Below are 19,653 nucleotides of genomic sequence, written 5' to 3'. Positions count from 1 at the left end.
TTTTTTTGTTTTATTACATCTGTCTGTCTGTCTGGTCACTTTCAGGTACATTGAATCCATGGTCCACTTTGCCAGCATCCGTCATCCTGCAGCCATTCTCGATGATCTGCATGGGAAAGTCCTCAATGAAGCCTATCAGATCAGCAAGTCCACAGTCACTGAGTCTGTAAGTGCAACAATGCACGGAGTAAAGAAATGTGGCTTGTTATGTTAAAGGTCCACTGTGTAGGATTTAGTGGCATCTAGTGGTGAGACTGCAGATTGCAACCAACTGAAGTCCCAAGTTTGCATTCTATCTACTTGAGGTCATGCTAGTCTTCTCTCTACTGATTCCAGTTTAGAGTATGTGCTGCCAATACCTGAGAAACCTGCCAAAAACTTGAAAACCCTCTCTAGAGCCAGTGTTTGGTTTGTCCATTCTGGACTTCAGTAGAAACATGACGGCGCAACATGGCGCCGTCATGACCGCTTCCGCTGTCGATAAATAGAGCTAATTTTTAAGGTAACAAAAACACAATGATTCTTCTTTGCAGATGATAATACACTAATGAAAACATAATTATGAGTATTCCATTTTGGCGAGTAGATCCCTCTAAAACCTGCACACTGGACCTTTAATATCTATTCATCATAATAGAGGTTTTGGAATGTCAACATACAGCTTAGTAATCAGTGTTTGAGAAACAAATCACTTGACAGAAAAGCTGTAATTTTTGTGATAGTGTCAGATGTGTCAATTATTTATCATTCGTATAAAATAAGTGTTTCTATTCTAAATGTTTTGAGCTTCCCAATTTAATTAGTGGCTTGGTTGCCCAATAACTGATTTCCCACTATTTTGGGTCTGGGTCCACACAGAGCCAAACAGGCAAGCCGGAGCACAAGCTGTCCAAGACAGAGGGCACGACCCCTGGCTCCCTCAACATGTCCCATGGCCAGACAGACCTGTCTGTCAAACCAGATAATGTGAAAATCAAGGGCCTCCAAGCCAACGTCTCCATCCCCAAGGTAAGAGCCATGACCCTGAATAATGAGAGGCCAGCAGCTTTCCTCAAACTGTGCTCTGACCAATAGAGGTTCAAGAGCAAGCACAGAATCATGAGTGTTGCTGTAGATCACTTTGCATTTAAACAACAGGTATACAACATGCTCAGCCTGTGTAGAATACTGATAGAATAGAGTAATGGCTAAACTTATTAAACCACACATGAATGAAATGAGGCAAACGATATCAAAACCATTCAGATGCTTCTTTAATTATTCCACTGAATGGAAGTTAAAGTCTGTTTGCACTCACAGTTTGACTGGATACATAATGCATGTTTGCTACTGTTGCAATATTGATTTTTCTATTGCCCTCTGTATATCTTCATGTAGAGACATAAATCTTCAATTTGGGAGAAATAGCCTCACACACACCCAGTATGACTAATCTGTTTGTTACTGTATTCATCCCTGTGGAGCAATAATTTGTCTTTTTAAAGAGGTTCTTGTGGGCATTGCTATTATTTAAGCCCATCGCATCTGTTATTGTTTTAAACAGCAATATTTTTCCCACAGTGGAGTTTAGTTCAGTTTTTTTGTTTTGTTCTCTTTTCCTGCAGGTGAACCTTTGCCTCCTGCAGGCTTCTGTAGAGGAAGGGTCACCGTCTTGCTCCAATAAGTGCGTCACACATGTGTCTCTCGTGGCGCTGTGCTTTGACAGGATTGCCACCCAGTTCAGAATGAACAGGTAACGCCTCGACTACTCCACATGTCATTGTGGGCGCACGTGTGTTTGTTTATGTGTATACAGTGACTAAGCTTTTTGGAGGCGCTCGGGGCAAATATGCCTGCTGGCATATTCAGTTGTGGTTGTTTGGGTGTATTTTTTGACATTAGAATCAATTCAGTACGATGGTAATCTAATTCACTCAAATTTAACATAAGCTCAACAAGTTATATTTGTCTGACACATTTTCTTTCTGCTCCCTTTAGGGGTATTGTAGAGGAGACACCCAACACCACAGAACATGGCCGACCATCAGTCATGTTGGAGAAGTACGCCTCAGCCACCAAGATGCAGCCTCAGTCTTCTGGTTCGCTGCGCTCCAACGCGGGCATCGAGAAAGGCAAAGAGATTGCGGCCAGGCTCAACATTCACCGTATCCACAGCCAGCTGCGAGGCCTCGACTCCACAGGTCGGTGCAGGAGAATGACAGCCCTGTTTCATCCCTGGTGCCACTTTTTGAAGTGGTTCACTGACCTTTTACATGACCTTCAACCTCTTTGTTAATGTGCTGTGTGAGTTGTCCCCTGACAGTGTGCCTTTACTTGACCCACAGTACCAAGCCAAAGTATTTAGACCCTTTGACTTATTTTTTTGCATTGTGTATCATAAAGGTATTTTAGAATGCTCCTTTTTAAGATTTTTTCTTCCCCCGCAAACACTTTTATGTCTCATGTTAATTTTTTCTCCTTTCGCAGACATTGGCACATGTGCCATCACCGCAATCCCTTTCGAGAAGTCCAAAGTGCTGTTCGGCCTGGAGGAGCTGGAGGAGTTTTCACTGGTGGATGAAACCGATGCTCAGGGCACAGCAGGCGATCTCGGCCGTTCCACTGCATCTCTTGAGAAATGGGGCTGGATCATGTTTGAATGTGGCATCGAGAACCTCACAGTCAAAGGTAAAAGTCAAAGGATTCAACACTTAAACTGATTTATGAAAACATCAATGACTGATTGAGTTATATCAAGCAGGATGTAGGGAATTTGTGTACAGATATGGCAATATATTACACTTTGTGTTGCAGGGGGCCGTCAGTCAGGGGCCGTTCTTTACAACGCATTTGGTGTGATGGGTCGCTCAGACACTGGGGGGAAGACTGGTATGTCTAAGTCCAATGGCTCGACGGGGTCTCAGACAGGCAGTGGTTACAGCACTGACGTCTCCGATGACAACCTCCCACATGATCCTATCAGCCCTGCCTCTGATGTCAATGAACACTCGGACTCAGACGACCAGGTAACGTACTGAGAAATGCTCTCACTGTGACTGCGAAGTGGCTGAAAAAATGCATCCCTCCCTTGGATTTTGCAGAATTGAGCTCCACGCCTTCTTTTATCTGATTTCTGTGAGGCTGACAAGCACATTTTAGCCTTTTTAGCTCTGCTGACAGTGACCTCCAAATTTCACTCATGTGACAAAATTAATTCCCTTCAAGCCAGTTTCTTCATTTTATCAGCATCTGTTACCTTCCTTTATTAAAACGTAACTTGCAGGTGGGTGAGATCTTGTTAACAGAATCAAAGCTCTACTGTGCTGACTATACAAAATGTATATGTAAAATGAGTCTCATGGTAAAATTGTGGATTATTCATCTGTTTTTATCCTGCAGATTTGGAAATGCCTCTGCCTATTGCCAGTCTTTGATTCAGATTTGACTGAGTTCAGTAAGACTGGGTCAGATGTGTATCAGACATGTTGAGCATGTGAGAAGAAAGAGATTAAGGTTGTCAACTAGGAAAGATCCACTCTAAACGTGAAAATAAATCACGATGGCAAATCCGAGTTGGAATTAGGATGAAAGTGATGTGTTGTGTTTCCAGAGCTGCAATGCTAGATCTCATTCCCACCAGCCGGTCTCATCCAAACGTTAAACCCTGTTCTCTTGTGCTCTGCAGGATGAAGGGGTGGAGTCAGACGACCTGAAGAAAGACCTCCCCCTCATGCCCCCTCCACCTGACTCCAGCAGCATGAAGCTGACCATCAGGGAGATCTGGTTTAGTTTTGCTGCTCCCACTAATGTGCGTTCACCTTCGCAGGCCATTTCCAGGTACGACTCCCCTGATATCTACAGTATGGACCTATTTATGAACATTCTTTTACATAATCACAGCAAGTTTGTGATAAAACGAATAGGTAAATTTATAGTTATAAAAGGAAATTCTGTTATTTTTTCAATAAAGCTGCACAAGATTTCAGTCATTTGAAACACTTGTCTCTGAGTCTGACTGAGTACAGCTCAGAAAGCAGCCACCTGTAATAGTCATGATGGCTAACTGCAAATGGATCTGCACATTTATCAGAAATAAGCTCTACTGAAACAGTCAAAACCGCATTTCACCATCTGGCTGAAGTACCGTGAGCTCACTTGTTGCTCCCTTTTAGTGCCAGTGGTGTGAAGGCAATATAGTGTGATAAGCGTATTATCTGTCAGAGAGGGATTTTTAGGAGATTCATCACTTGTGTGCCCCTGGCAAAGGTTGTCAACTGCTGTCAGCTTTACTTCTGATGTAGACCTGACAGACCTGTCTCACGGGTCATCAGACTGATCATACTGGGTTTATTATAACTCAGCTAACTCAGTGCACCATGTATCTGGTGTCTGCAGTTGAGACCATGTCACAGTCTTAAGCACGTTATCTGAAACATCAGGAAAAAGCATGTAATTCTAGAGTGTAAATATGTATGAAAATATATGTATAGATATGTTTTAGGATACGTTGATAAATGCTCATAACGAGTTCTTTCTGTGTTTGCAGGCAGTTGAATCTGCTCAGCACAGCCACGCCGGCAATCGGAGCCTGGTTGGTTCCCATCGACCAGCTCAAATCCTCTTTGCGCAAACTGGACATGGAGGGCACACTGCGAGTGTGTGCCGTTATGGGCTGCATCATGACAGAAGCTCTTGAGGTCAGGAGTACATCTAAAGATCCAAACAAATGATCACAGATGAAGAATGTCCAGAATATCCCTGATTGCTATAAAATTTCTTATCAATTAGTGCAAAGTATTTTTTTTATCCCAAACCTAACAACTAGTTTTACTTGATTTATGTCCACCACTTTGAAACTTGCCTTTTAGCTCTTTTTGTCATTCGCCAACAGAAAAAGAGCATCCACATCCCCATCCGGAGCAAGTACAACCGTGTGACTAAACGAGCTCGCTACCTGCATGAGAATCCCTCCTGTATGCTTTGTAACATCCTTCACCGCTACCTGCAGCAGGCTGACTACTCTGTCATAGAGGAGGCTACCATGGTCAGTGCGAGGCCTCTGAATCTCTTCTTTTCCATTACATCACTTTTAGGAAACTCTCCAACTCCTTACTCAAATGGCTGCTAAAATTGATGTTATATGGTCTCATTTGGACAACAGTTGCCAATCATTTTAAGTGGTCTTAAGTGCTCTTGGCTCCCCTTCATCATTTAATTTAATCCTTTACCAGTGGCACCAATCCAGTTCTTTCCTCTTCTCCTTCTCGTCCCAGAACGATGGGGTTCCAGCACTTGTGACTCTAAAGAAAGGTCTGGTTGCTTTGGCCAGACAATGGATGAAATTCATTGTGGTGACTCAGGGCTTCAAGGCCATTGGTCTGATGAGGCCCAACCAGCTTACCAAACCCAAGGAGCCTCAGCAAAGCCTGGGTGAGACCATCTTAGGGCTGGACAACGGTGCTGCACTTCAGAGTGACACCAGCGCCGATGGAGCTGAATTTGAATTTGACGCAGGTGGGAACTTACAGCTTTCAATGTGTTGATATTACTGTGACCCACCCATCTGTTACCACAGATGGACTGTGAAACTCCTAACCTCTACTCCTCAGTGTTTGCACAGAAATAGACTCACTCGTTGGCAGGAAGGATATGTATATTTTGTATGAATCTTCAGATTTTGCTTGTACAGCAGTCACTGGTTCTTCTAGGAGTTTTATTTTATGTAATTATTGTGAAGCCGCAGTGAGTGAACACACCATGTTGCTGGAGGGAGCATGCAGTCGTCCCCCGCCAAAAGAAGCCAACTCTGGTCCTGTCAGCGGAGTGGAGATCATGAGGAAACTGTCCAAGTCCCACACACACAACGAGTCTGCACTCAGGATAAAGGTACAACATTGAAACATGTTTACCATTTTCTGACACTTTATAGACCAAATTGTTAATCAAGAAAATTGAGAAAAAAACAAAATGTATCGATAATGAAAATAATCATCAGTTGCAGCCCTGCAAAACCCTCCTAATGTTGGAGTAGTTTAATGGAAAGTGACATTTGACAGCAGACCATGCTGTCCTGACTGTGGTGTGAAGGTGAATCGACTGCTGGAAAGCCAGGAGGGATCAGAGCTGATGCTGGGTGGAGAGATGACATTTTCCTCTCCCCTACAAGTTAAACCAGCTCAGGGTCTGTCAAGGTTATTCAGCTCTTATGTGAAAAAACAAAAACAAAAAAACACCTCAACTTTGGACTATTTCCATAATGGATGGCGGCAGTCACTTTCTATCCCACTCATCTTTCAAAAATAAAAAGCCACAGGCGGTGCTATAGCATGACCTCCTCTCAGTAATCTGTACATTTGTCATTCCCAGGGCTCCCATCCATACCAGTCGCTGAGCTACACCAGCGGTGACACAGCAGCTGACTCACCTGCCCATGTGAGCCGCGCAGGCCTGCCAGCCAAGGACAGCCCCAGGAAGGAGAGCCTCCTGAGCAATCTGACAGGCAGCTTTCGGAGTCTGCACAATCTGCTGGAGGGCATGCCCCAGAGGAACGAACCGTCTGCCGCCACCGCAGCCAAGAGCAGCTCCCTCACTCGCACAGGTACTCATGGCCACGCCGCTGCCGTGTTGCCCTGCTCCAAGCTACACGATTTTCATTACCACAATGTAAAAGTCATTTTTGCTGCAAGGCTGACCTCTACCGTTCAGCAGCGTGAAAAATAAATTATGAACTAAAATAGATTCACAGCTTCCTTGAGCACTTGACAGAATATGTGGAGTCAGTGTGCCGTGAGTTATTTACTTTGTTTCACGCTCTTAACATTCAACACCTCCTGTAGAGGTAGCAGAAATGCTGCATTCAGCGCTGTCTAACAGACGTCACCAGAGAGGGAAGTAAATAGCAAAACAAACAATATTCCTGACTGTTTTTTAGGTCTTTGTTTTAACTTTTATGCTCCCCAAATTTAATATTTTCATCAGCCACATGTGCCTCTATGATGCAAGATAAAAAGTTATTTGTGAACAGCAGTCGGTGAATGTGTAATGTCTGTTCCACTATGTAACATGCTCTTAATCTCTTACTTCTGGGCCTCAGGAAACAGCTTAGGGACAGATATGCTGACTGAGCATCCGCTGCTATCTGAACCCTCCTCCGTCAGCTTTTACAACTGGATGTCCAACGCTGTGGGCAACAGGACGGGGGCTGGAGTGCAGGACTCCCCGGTTAACCGCTCCCAGCACAACAGCCTGCAGACAGGTCGGTCTCTGTGTCTCGCTGGATTGTTTCCACTTGTCAAACCTCTTTGTATATTTATTAAAACCTCATTGTTATTGAGAAAATCCCTTAATATTTGAATGAAGATTCCACTTCATTTGGTTAAACTAATTCCTGTTGAACCTTGAGGGATCAGTGATGCTATGTTTTTCATAAATGTTTTGTTGGCATGCTCTTAGAAGAAATACTAATAATTAACACTTCAATGCTTCTCCCAGTATAGCAGCTATAAGAGCTGAGGGATTTAGTTGAATGTCAATATAATGATGCTTTTTTACTAGACCCACTGGATTCTCCTGTCAACCACTACCAGTACCAACCACTACCGACAGTTAACAGTCCAGAAGGAGGTCAGGGATTGTTGCTCAGTGTTGTGTCGATGGTGTTGGTGAACTAATTAGCTAGCTGACAGTTAGTTTGTTCCACTGTGTTAGTTTAATAGTGACCTAGAAGTCAGTGTCCATCTATTCTGCAGAAACCTGAAAACCTCATTCATGCTGGAGGGAAACTGGTTTGTTGAATCAGCAAAACACTAGATATCAATTTGAAAGTTAATGCTGTACATTGCTGGTTGAAGCTATTATGTATATATTTCTTCTTCAATCTTACACACATAGCTTTTTAAGAACAAGATCAAATTTGATTTGCAAGATCTGAACATTGTCTTCCCTGAGTGCCACATGGGTGAGTTTTACCATTCAGAGCAAGCCATGCCTGTAGATAAGATGTCAAAGCACTTTGACCAAACCATGCAAACCTCAGTTTATAGCTTTTAATTTAGAATGCACCAATACTTCTTCTTGCCCACTACCAGTACAAATACCTAAATCTGTACATCTCATAGGTTATTAGAGGTCATCTTTCAGCCAGCTGTCATGTCACTGAAAATGTGCTTAATGTTACAAAATGTGTTTGATATGAAAACAGTCAAGTGGTACATCGTTAGATTCTCTGGAATCCCTTGTTACTGTGCTTATGGCCTGCAGCTACTGTGATGGATGGATAAAGTCATGTTGTTTCCTCACTTTTACCTTTCTGTCCAACATTCTGTTAGAACCAGAGCACTTAAGCGGCCTGAAATTTTGTTCATCCCTCACAATGCTGCTCTTCCCCACCCTCTGTTCCTCTGCACTCCCACTCACCTTCTGAGTTACAAACAGCTGCACTCGCCATTTGTTTTATCCTCCCTCCACAGTGGTTTAATATTTGGAATCACCCACTTGGGTCACTGAAAGATACAACTCATGTTCACCATGTAGCGGAGCACTTCTGGCTGTGTGGGTACAATTATGCTTATGATCAGTTGATTGACTCACCGGGATGTTTGTCAGTAACAGTACGGTCAAATTGTGCGTAACCCTCCCTTCCTCCCAAATGTCTCTGTTGCCTTTCCTTTAAATCACTCTCACGGCTTTGCTATGCATCACCTACAGCACTCTACTCACTCACTGCTACACAAACATGTCCATGTTCAAGCAACATAATGCCTCTGAGCTGCTGCTCTGCTCACATGTCTTGTCCCAGGACGAGCCTGGTCTCACACCACATGTATCCCAAACCCCTCTTCCACACCCATAGGTGGGACATGTAACCTGCCCACGATCCCCTCGGCATCAGACTTCAACACGGTGCTGTCTAGCGACCAGAACACCCTCGATGGGACCCACTCCCAGCACTCCCAGCATAGCACCAGCCAGGACGACATGGCCGACATTGAGGAGGGCAACCAGTGTCCGGCTGCTGTTCAGCTGGCCGACGCTCAGGTGCTGTGAATAGATAGATAGATAGATAGATAGATAGATAGATAGATAGATACTTTATTCACATCACCCCTACACTAAAAACTGTCTTCATTTTGCACCTTGATATCTCTTTTCCACCCTCAGGTTGTCTTCAAGCCTTTGCTGAGCTACACAGGCATTCAGGCCCAAGACACCACGCCTCTTAGTTATAAGATGTATTTTGGAGAGCATCTGTCTTTTTCGGGCAACCTCGAGTGTCTCAGAGCAGACATTGTCGATTCTGACACCTCGAAAGAACGGAAAAACAAAAGGTCCAGGAGGTAAAATAGATCTTAATCATAACATATAACTGTTTAAAACAATAAGAAATGATTTGGAAATGAATTTCCATTTTATTCCTCACTTGTCAGTCTGTGTATGTGGTATTGACTCTAAACACAGGTGTAGAATGTCTAAATACACATAACCCTCTGCCTGCCCTCCCTCTATCTGTAGACAAGGCATGGTGAATCTCCCTCCACTGGAGTTCAAGCCTGCACTGCTGATTGAGACATTCAGCCTGAATGCAGTTGTGATGGAGAAGTCGACCAGCGCTCCGCAGGGACCCACCGCAGCCCCGCTGTCCTTCCACGACCTCAACCGCCGCCACTACAACACATTTCACTGTGACTTCACAACAGCCTGCCAGGCCATCAGCCAGCGTGTGGACATGGCCCTGGTGCGCCTCATCCACCAGTTCAGCACCATGATCGATGACATCAAAGCCACGCAGACCGACATCAAACTGAGCCGCTACACTGCCGGCTCGGCCTCGCCGACGCCCACATTCAAGGCCCGGCCATACCGCAATTTTAGGTCCTCGGACTTCAGCCGCAGCTCCCGGGGCAGCCTCAATGGAGCGGGACGCAGTGGAACGCAAACCCTGAAGAGCAAGAGAGGGGTGGGTGGAGGAGGAGGAGGAGCAGGTGGCGGAGGAGCAGGTGTTACTGGGGGTTTACCACCTAATGGGCCCCCGTCAGGCATGGACACACTGGGGAGAAGGGAGCCTCGAGGACGCAGCTCCCTCGGACGCTCGGAGCGACGTACCTCTAAGGTAACAAGACTTTTTTTTATGGTTTCAAGGATTCATCTTCAAAACCACACATTTAAAGAAGTGATCACAATGATTATATACAACCTGTGAGCAAAATTGCATTGCTAACCAACAGTCTGTTTGTCATGAAAATGGAGACTTTCAACCTCAACAGCATAAACACCCTTAATGGATCCAAGCTTATTTTCTGTCAGATATTGATATCGGCAAATGCTGCATAAGGGAAATAAACTTGGAACCCATTCAGAATGTTTATGTTGTCTCGTTTGAAAAAAGTGCATAGATTTCTCAATTCGAACACCGAACGCAGGCCATTTCAGAGTTTAAGAACCGAATTACATTTTTTGATCTACAACTTGGAACAGCCAGTACTTTCCTGAAGTCTCAAGGTATGTCAAAAAAATGTTAAAAGGTCTCTAATATTTCTGAATGGCACCCCTGTCCAGACCTTGAATTAGGATCATTGAAATCATCAAATTCATTGTCAAACTGTAATTTTACAAACAAACCCTAGAGGGAGCCAGTAGATAACAAGAATTTCGAGCACCACTCAGTGAAACACAGAGGCAGCTGTTAGTAAGAATCGATTTGATTCAGTTTTCAGGCAAACCTTGAAACATGGTGAAATTCCTCTCTGCAAACCTGACTGGCTTGATAGATATTAGCGGGACAGTTTTTCGTCTTGACAGCTGAAACAAACTTCAAGAAGCTAAGCATTTTTTGAAGTGAAGAGATTTTTATTGTATCAGAGGGACTCATGACAGATTTCCACAGTACCTCCCGCAGATATAGTCTAAACCAGGCTTATAGAAATCTCTCATTACAGACATAACAGAGGTACTTGCCTGTAGACGGAAGTTTATCTTACAGATCTCACCTGTCACTGTCATGACAGTGTACAGGCGCCTGACTCTACTATTACAGTCAACAGAAGTAGAAAAAAATGGGCCAGACTGTTTATTTACCCTTCAGCCCAATGATGCATGTTGTGGCATTTATTTGTTTCGTAACGTGGATTATTGTGTAATCTCTTCAGGTGTCGAGGAAAGGCTCCCGTGACGTGGCAGACCACATGGCTATCCAGATGGACGACTCTGACTCCATCACCGTGTCGGAGCAGAGCGAGCCATCGGCAGAATGTTGGCAGAACATGTACAAGCTGCTCAACTTCTACTCCCTCATCTCCGATCCCACTGGAATCCTGGAGAAAAGCTCCCCAGAGAACTGCCTCTCAGGTGGGAATCAGCTTCCAGCAGTCAGCCCCTAATTCCATTCTTTAGCCTGCCCATGCATTTCCTCTTTTTTCACCTTCCTCCTACGTGTTGTTTTTTTAAAGATCATACTTTGTTTTTATTTCCTTTCTTGCCATTCGTCTCCATCTGAACCTTCTACTTTGCCTCTGCTGTTGTATCTCAGTTCTCTCTTGACCTAAACTGTAGGTCTTGTTGTCTCTATAACTGCTTTATTCATCAGACTCTCAAATGTTTTTAGATTTTCATTCAGATACACTGCACACATATTCCACATGTTGTCTCATGCATATATCCTGCCTATACCAAAATCAATGCTGTTATTTTTTTGGACAGTGTTTCAGCAGAACACTCCATGATTCAGTGACAGAATGAGTTCCTCAGGGTCTAAAACTTAGTTACATTTTGCACATGTCATCCCAATAAATCTGCTGGTAAACAACGTCTGTATCATGTTGTAATAACATGATACCTCATAAATAATGTCTAGCCTTTACCTAGTCCTAACATTATTGTAGTAATACAATTTAAGCAATTGAGTTTTGCTGATGTCACACACTGGCAGTATCTGTGGTTGACTTGATTTACACTTCATTGGACATCTCGTCCACATCTGCAGATGGTGGACGTCGGCCCTCGGAGCCGCTCTGTAAAGTAATCTTTGAGAACGAGCAGCAGGAGCCCGCTACGCCCAACAAGCCCCCGGGTGCAGGTGGGCGGCGGCGGAGCCTGGTGAGCTCCGAGCCCCAGCACGTCACGCTCATAGTGTTTGGTATTGGCATGGTGAACCGCACCCACCTGGAGGCCGACATAGGCGGTCTGACCATGGAGGCCGAGCTGAAGAAGATCCATGGAAGTTTCACCCTGAAGGAGAAGATGAAAGGTGAGGCTGAGTTATTGTGAGTGTGTTTTATTATCTTTTTTACGATTTATTTGGACTTGGCGAGTTGTGGTAGGAAAGGTTTGATATCAGTCAAACATGAAAGCCAGTCTTTGGTGGATAAATTAAATTTTAACCACAGCATTTGCAGCCTTCGGCCTTAAACTTGACTGATGATTGATACCGCACACAAAATATGATTAATTTTGTATCTGCAGAAACAGGTCGACAGCAGTTCTTGGGCAGGTAAATGTTTGTTCGGTTCCATTTAATTTTTCTATCATGTGTCCACAGACATCCTCCACCAGAAAATGACTGAGACGTGTGCATCGGCTCACATAGGAAGGGTAAACATTGTTCTGCTGGAGGGCATAACACCTGACATCCAGTACGTACAAACTCTCTTCTGCTTCGGCTAATTAGGGAAGTGATTTAACAATTATTCAAAACAAATAAGCCTCTTAAATATGAAGGTCTTTATGTGTCATCTTGAAAGGAATTCTTAGAAGAAAGAGGGACGTGTAATTATGCTTTGAATAGCACAACAGAGTGTATTGATCCTAAACCTTGCTGGATGATTTTTTAATTCCCTTTCGGAGTTAAAAAATCGTAATGTGTTTGAAAACTTTTTAAATATTACTAATTAAGGTTTTTGGTCTTTTGTTTCAATATTCCTTCTTATTTTTGTGTTAGGTAAGATTTGTCTTTACTAAGGTCTCAAAGACATAGAACTTCTCAGCTCCAAAGTATTACACCTTTAACATTTTCAACCATTATCTTTATCTTTAGATAGTCAGTGATATCAAAATAATGACTGATTCAAAGAAGAATAAGTCACTCTGACTCGTGCAAGAACGCAGCAACAGAACTTGCACTTGGATGCTTGAATGTCAAGTACATTTGTAAAATTTCTGACTTTAAATGAAAAAGCGCTGGCGAGAGACAATTACAGACTCCTTTCCAGCGAGGTAGTTTTAACAGCAGTCCTTGTTTTTACTGCAAGCAATTTCCTCCAAACATAAGCACCCTAATCAGTTTACAAGCCTTGTATTCATGCATTCAGACAGGCTGATGTATCTCCACGCTGCTTTGACTCTGTTCAGAATTCATACCGCTGCTTCAATAAGACGCTTTTTTTTCCCTCTCATTCTATTTAACAGATGCACCCACTGTGAAAATAAAAACTGAGACTTAATCCTATTTTCATACTGTATGCTCTAAACTGCACCCATGTGTGTGTATTTGTATATGCCACAACTTTTCACTTTGTAGCTGTTGCTGATGTATAAAATTGCCCAACATTCAGATGTAAGTAAGAGTGATTGCTGTGCCACTCCACATATTTCCCCACTCGCCCGTTTGCTTCAAATGAACGCAGTGTGCAGACAAAAGACATTGATTACGTGATAATTAACAACAGGCTCCAATGCAAATGTGGCACAATTAAAGCATGGTGTCTGCCGTATTAGCAGGTTATCAGCAGTTGTCTTGAGATGTTTCCTTTCACTCCAAGGGGCTCCTCAACAGTGTCTCAGAAATGTTTCACATTTTCTTCTGCTCTTCTTTGTTTTGTTTTTTTTTAACATTCCTTGTCTTTCTCTTCCAACTCGCATAGACTGGAGGATTTCCCAACATCTCCCACCAGCACAGCTAAACAAGAGTTTCTGTATGTTATTGCTACCATGTAGGGTTCACATGCATCAGTAAATCAAAGCTGCCCAGATTGCACATCCTTCATTTGTCTGAGTCGCCTGTCACCCATGTGTATTTTCAGTGAACAGTTTCTCAGGCCTTAACTGTTGGCGTGTATGAAGCCACTTTCGTAGGTCACGGAGACCTACGGCCTATTATTCTTGTTGATTTTATGAAAGCACAAAGTTGGCTGGTTTTACTTTTTATTTGTGAATCTCTTCATTCTTGACTGTTTTTTCAATGTTTATAATCTAACAAAATACTGAAATATCTTACAGTCAGTCTGATATTTCAGCATATACACATACATGTTATAGACAATGTACAGAATTCAGAATCACACATTCATAAGTCATCTAAGAATGCAGAAAATGTTGTATTTGCCACAAGAGGCAGGATAACATTTTTTTTTTCGTATAAGAGACCTTGCATTCGTCTGCCATATTGTACAAATCATTACTTTATTCATTCATAGTGCAACATGTATCACTGTTACGATTGCTCACCTGTGCCCAGAAAAGTGAATGCTGTCCTGACTCTGCATGGTGTTTCACTGTTTGATGTCCTCTCAATAATTCCACTCAAGTTTCGCCTCCATTCAAATGTCCACATCACCTGAAAAAGAAAAATTCCAGCTCATCGCTCATTCCAGTTGACTCTGTGTTTCAGGACGGTGGTCACATGCAACATCGCTAAGTCCCAGGCCCTGTACAGCGCCCAGCGAGGACTGAAGACCAACAATGCAGCCGTCTTCAAAGTGGGGGCGATCATGATCAACATTCCCCAGCACCCGGCTACTTTGCACAGCATGATGGTCCGCAGCTCCCACCAGCTCTCCAAACAGATCTCTGACCTCATCCGCCAGCCCTCCAATGTGTATGTCTGCTATCTCCTTTTTCTTTTTAAACAAAGACTCATTTATAGCATATAAATATATATAAATAAATATGTTGTTCAACAGCTAATGTTATCAGTTTAATCTGCTAATAAAATCCTCAAATAAAGTCTTTCATCTACATAAGTAACAGGTTACTTCAGTATATCCACACTGTTCCCAGTTAACTGCTTTCCAAGCCTGCGTGTGGTCTGTTTCCATGGTAATATTCTGAATTATGTTAATATATTTATAGAGTTGTAGGTGTGCTGAGGATATTAAGTAACCTTTTCTATAATTTGATGTTCACAGGAATATGAGCCAATATCTGCAAAGTTCTGCATAATAACACACAGACACACTCTCACAACTAAATCAAAGCAGCAATTTCTCTGTGTGTTCTTTAGCTTCCAAACAAGTTTAGCCTGTCAGGTTTGAGACTGATGATCCAGTCCAGCTGTAAACAGAGCAACTGTTATAAAATTGTAGTCAACACTTTTGTAGATAATGAGCCGATTTTGACTAGAGTGAATGAGTGTTTTTTTTTTCCCTCCCCTTTCAGTCAACCTCCTAATAGGGAGGACACCCCCACCCCGCAACCCTCTGACAAAGCATCCAGCATCAATCAGACCCCCGTAGAAGCCACTGAGTTCCCTCAGCTTCCCGAAGGCCTGGAGAAGAAGCCCATCGTCCTGAAGTTCAGCGCCATGATGGATGGCATCACCATCAGGGCTGCTCTGCTGCCCTCGCTGAAAGCAGAGTACAAAATGGGTCGCGTGAAGAGCCATGGCATGACGGGTGTGTGTGAGAAGAGATCCAACGTTGATTTCCACGATGATTAATTAATGCCTAGTTCACACGTACACAGGGATTTCCAAAAGCCAGTTTTCGGTCACTGAAAACAGACCTTTTGGAAAACTCGTCCAGAGTGAAGATATTCAGGATCTCTGTTTGCAGTGTGAGCGAGTAGACGGGGAAACTCTTTATGGCTCACATGAGCCGATTTTTGTACAAAGGCAGTGCTGTTGCTGACCTCACTAACTGGAGTTTGGCTTGTTGTGGAGGAGACCCGTTCAGACCTCAAGTTGCAGGTCGTCTACCAGTAATAGCTTTTTTCAGGTCTCTGATTGACCGACATGGCTTTAGGGTTATATCGCTGCCTGTTGGTTTGGCATGTTCTTGACAGCGCTTCAGTTGTGTCTCTGCATTGTGAGCAGAGATTTTCTTTGGAACAGTGCTTGGTTTAATGGGATTTAAAAAATGTTTTAAAAAATATCCATGTATGTGTGGACTAGGATTAAGGGAGTATATTACTTCTACCTGTCCTGGTGTTTTCCTTATAATTCTTAAAAGGGAGGAAAAGCATTTTATTTAAAAAATGAATCCAAAAATGACCTTGTCTTTCTAGCGTTAACGTCAATATTGAGGCAAAAAATAATAAGTCATATTAATGATGTTTTTTTTTCTTTCCTTCCCTGCTTCCTCTTATGTTTAGGGGCACAAACCAGTTTCACCTTTGAGTTGCCAAACCACAACCTCTGCTTCCAGTCAAAAGTCTCCCCAGTGGACATGTCCACCATGCCGCCAACAGCCAGTCTCACCCTGCCTCCAGTCACCATGTCAGGAGAGTACATCATGGAGGAGCACGAGAGCCACTCAGACCAGGGCTGGGCACCTGACGACTTTCCAGCAAAGCAAGGAAACTATCTCCAAGGCAACTACCTGCGCTGTGTAGCTGAGGTAAGAGGCTCCTGAACAGGCTTCACATTTGCAGTAGTAGCCGCCAAGATGGATGTTGATTTTAAATTTTTAATCCCCAACATGTCCCCTCTGATGTGCAGATTGGTTCATTTGAACACAACCTGACCACAGACCTGCTCAACCACCTGGTCTTCCTGCAGAAGGTTTTCATGAAGGAGGTCAACGAGGTCATTCAGAAAGTCTCAGGTACTGTACTGAAGACCCACACACTTTCCATGTATATGTATATATATATTCTTTCTATGTATATACACAATATTTTCTTACTGCAAACTTTTTTTTTGCTAAATTTTTCACATATATCTCCGTACAAAACTATATCTGTTTCTTTGCTGCTGTAATGGTCCAGTTTTCCTCTCAGATCAATAAAGTTAATCTAATCGTAAACGTCTGAGTGGTCCCCACAGTATTCTGTAGCCTATAGCTTCTACTTAAGTAGTTTTCCACACAAAACCGTGCCCAAGGCACTGGCACTTATCCAACCATGTTCAATTCCACAACAGTATTGATAATAATTTGTTTAACTCACTAAGCTTGATTGATGTAATTGCCAAACACAGAAAGAACTGGGAGTTTGATGCCAGTTGAGGGTAAAGAACAATGAGAACGGTTTGCTGTTTACGTCGCCGAGAAGGCTTTAAATGTAGTTGCACTGGGACACTTCAGGCAGATATTAGAACTCGTACATACACCTACACACACACACACGCAAACACGGACAACACAATCCCACCGTATCACACAGTGTCTAGCATCTCACTCAGACTGATGCTGTGATTTTGCTTGTATACTCTCTATGCATGTAGGAGGAGAACAACCCATCCCACTGTGGAATGAGCACGACACCTCAACAGATGCAGACAAGCCAAAAATCCTGCTTTATTCTCTCAGTCTCATGTTCAAGGTATGTCACGTTCATGTCCATGTCTTCACACCAGCGACAGCCGTGGCCAGAAGCATTATGATCCTGGTCGTCCGTCCGTATGTCTGTCCCATTCTCAGGAAAGCCTTGAGGGAATCACTTCATATTTAGCACAGATGTTTACTTGGATTCAAAGATGAATTGATCAAACATTGGTGTTCAAAGGTCGCTGTGGCCACGCACCACATGTCTCTGTGTCATTATTTCATACAATAATTATGGCAGAATTGCCCACAAATGTCTCACAGGTTGAAATGATGAAGTGATGATATTTTATATCCAAAAGGTCAAAGATCAACTTCACTGTGACCTCATAATGTTTTAGAAAAACACTTTTCTGGCCATTATTCATCACCATAACTCTGGAACAGAAGAGCAGATTTTGACCATATTTCACATTTGCTCAGATACTGAATTGCTGACAGTATTCTTGGGCGTCCAACTGTGCTGATTGTATAGATCTTCTGTGCTGCCGGGTTGAAGATGTATGTGAGGCGTCTACGTTTTACAGTTAGTAGCTTCAACGTCGATATTTGATTCATTGTAGTTAATTGGTTGGGCTGATATTGAGCTTCAGGTGATTGTTGTTGCACCATGAGATGAAGCTCTCTATCAGTCCTCTGTGCTCCTCTGGAAAAATAGTCTCTAAGTGAAGACAACATGTTTCTCACTGGACATTATTCCCTAGAATCATTCAGTGTATTTTTTGGTGAAACAGAAGTTATCACACATGTATAACTTGTTAAATTACATTACATTATATGAGTCTGGACGTGGATGTAAACTGCAACTTCACTGTTTGGCATGTCATAAAACATGCATGACGCAGCCATTCTAGTCTTCTGTAACCAGCGAAAGCTTTCTCTCCAGAGATTTTTGTCACATTTTTCCGTGTCAATTAAGCTTTGAATTTTTCTGAATGGAATTTTCTTGTACACAGGGAATCCAGATGACAGCCACCACTCCTTCTATGCGAGCTGTGCGCTTTGAGACGGGTCTTATCGAGCTGGAGCTATCCAACAGGATCCAGTGCAAGGCTCAGCCCGGCGGCAGCAGCAGTTACCTCAAACTGTTTGGCAAATGTCAAGTGGATCTCAACCTGGCTCTTGGACAGATCGTCAAGCACCAGGTACAGATCAGCCTCATGCTAACAAAATGAAAGCAGTCATTTTTCTCTTAGTAACTTTTACAATAAAGCTCAAAACACAATCCTACAGAATCCACACTTTCACGTAAAGTTTGTCCCTCTTGTGCTTGATCGTAGATTGCTATCTGACGTCCGTTCCTCCCTTGATTTTACAGGTGTATGAAGAAGCTGGCTCTGACTTCCACCAGGTGGCGTACTTCAGAACCCGGATCGGTTTGCGGAATGCTCTGCAGGAGGAGATCAGTGGCTCCTCAGACAAGGAGGCCGTCCTCATCACGCTCAACAGGCCAATCGTATTTGCCCAGCCAGTGGCATTTGACAGAGGTTCAGTTTCCTTTTTCTCTGCGTGACAGTTAAAGTCATAGTTAAAGCATCTGTTGGTTTAAATCCTGTGAGGTAATTTGAATAAAAAAGATACTTAAACAATCATCTATCCTTGAACTACAAGAGAGAAAAATCAACCCCAATTTAACATGAAACAGTATTTTGTTGTGTAGAAGCCCAGTCTCAGAGCCCACTGGCTAACATCTAGAGACTATTTAGCCTCTGGGGGCAACCACCAATGCAGTTCAAGGCTTTACACACAACAAAATCAACTGTTGATGTCTCTAAATCTAACCTGACTTCTTCGCATGACATTCAGGATCTAATGTGGAGTTCTTTGTACCTACCCATGTGCCCTCCTGCAGCTGTGCTCTTCTGGCTGAATTATAAAGCAGCATATGACAACTGGAATGAGCAGCGCATGGCCCTCAATAAGGACATCCATATGGCCACCAAAGAGGTGGTGGACAAGCTGCCAGGCATCCAGCAGACCTCGGTACAGGCCTTCAGCACCCTCTTCCTGCAACTGACTGTCAACGACCTGGGCATCTGCCTCCCCATCACTAACACATCCCAGGTAATCTGCTGTGATCTTCCAAAGTCAGTATGTTAGAACGGTGACATAGCAAGCCCTGGATGTAGATGTACATTCATATGTAGATGTAGTTCATACATTGTAGTACACAATAGCAGATTTGCAATCTGTCATATTTACA

The 19,653-nt window shown here is 43.2% G+C and overlaps 1 protein-coding gene across 10 annotated transcripts in view; it reads left to right on the top strand.

The window, feature by feature from the left end:
* Window positions 1–19,653, top strand: part of kiaa1109 (KIAA1109 ortholog) — a 69,641-nt gene that overhangs the window by 25,554 nt on the left and 24,434 nt on the right. For 8 of the 10 annotated variants that reach the window (XM_041953176.1, XM_041953175.1, XM_041953172.1 and 5 more), the window contains exons 33-59: window positions 46–166; window positions 859–1,008; window positions 1,605–1,732; window positions 1,978–2,180; window positions 2,467–2,667; window positions 2,794–3,005; window positions 3,665–3,816; window positions 4,526–4,676; window positions 4,871–5,023; window positions 5,253–5,493; window positions 5,717–5,865; window positions 6,346–6,577; window positions 7,073–7,234; window positions 8,831–9,015; window positions 9,139–9,314; window positions 9,490–10,087; window positions 11,124–11,322; window positions 11,957–12,220; window positions 12,512–12,605; window positions 14,579–14,785; window positions 15,346–15,581; window positions 16,279–16,523; window positions 16,625–16,730; window positions 17,351–17,448; window positions 18,407–18,595; window positions 18,769–18,937; window positions 19,303–19,514. In XM_041953176.1, coding sequence (XP_041809110.1) covers window positions 46–166; window positions 859–1,008; window positions 1,605–1,732; window positions 1,978–2,180; window positions 2,467–2,667; window positions 2,794–3,005; window positions 3,665–3,816; window positions 4,526–4,676; window positions 4,871–5,023; window positions 5,253–5,493; window positions 5,717–5,865; window positions 6,346–6,577; window positions 7,073–7,234; window positions 8,831–9,015; window positions 9,139–9,314; window positions 9,490–10,087; window positions 11,124–11,322; window positions 11,957–12,220; window positions 12,512–12,605; window positions 14,579–14,785; window positions 15,346–15,581; window positions 16,279–16,523; window positions 16,625–16,730; window positions 17,351–17,448; window positions 18,407–18,595; window positions 18,769–18,937; window positions 19,303–19,514 — 5,233 coding nt within the window. The remainder of the gene's footprint in view (window positions 1–45; window positions 167–858; window positions 1,009–1,604; window positions 1,733–1,977; window positions 2,181–2,466; window positions 2,668–2,793; window positions 3,006–3,664; window positions 3,817–4,525; window positions 4,677–4,870; window positions 5,024–5,252; window positions 5,494–5,716; window positions 5,866–6,345; window positions 6,578–7,072; window positions 7,235–8,830; window positions 9,016–9,138; window positions 9,315–9,489; window positions 10,088–11,123; window positions 11,323–11,956; window positions 12,221–12,511; window positions 12,606–14,578; window positions 14,786–15,345; window positions 15,582–16,278; window positions 16,524–16,624; window positions 16,731–17,350; window positions 17,449–18,406; window positions 18,596–18,768; window positions 18,938–19,302; window positions 19,515–19,653) is intronic. The other 2 variants (XM_041953168.1, XM_041953170.1) reach the window with 2 other exon arrangements.

This window comes from Chelmon rostratus, chromosome 15 (genome assembly GCF_017976325.1).
Source record: "Chelmon rostratus isolate fCheRos1 chromosome 15, fCheRos1.pri, whole genome shotgun sequence".
Lineage (NCBI taxonomy): Eukaryota > Metazoa > Chordata > Actinopteri > Chaetodontiformes > Chaetodontidae > Chelmon > Chelmon rostratus.
This window is presented reverse-complemented; position numbering and strand designations above follow the sequence as displayed.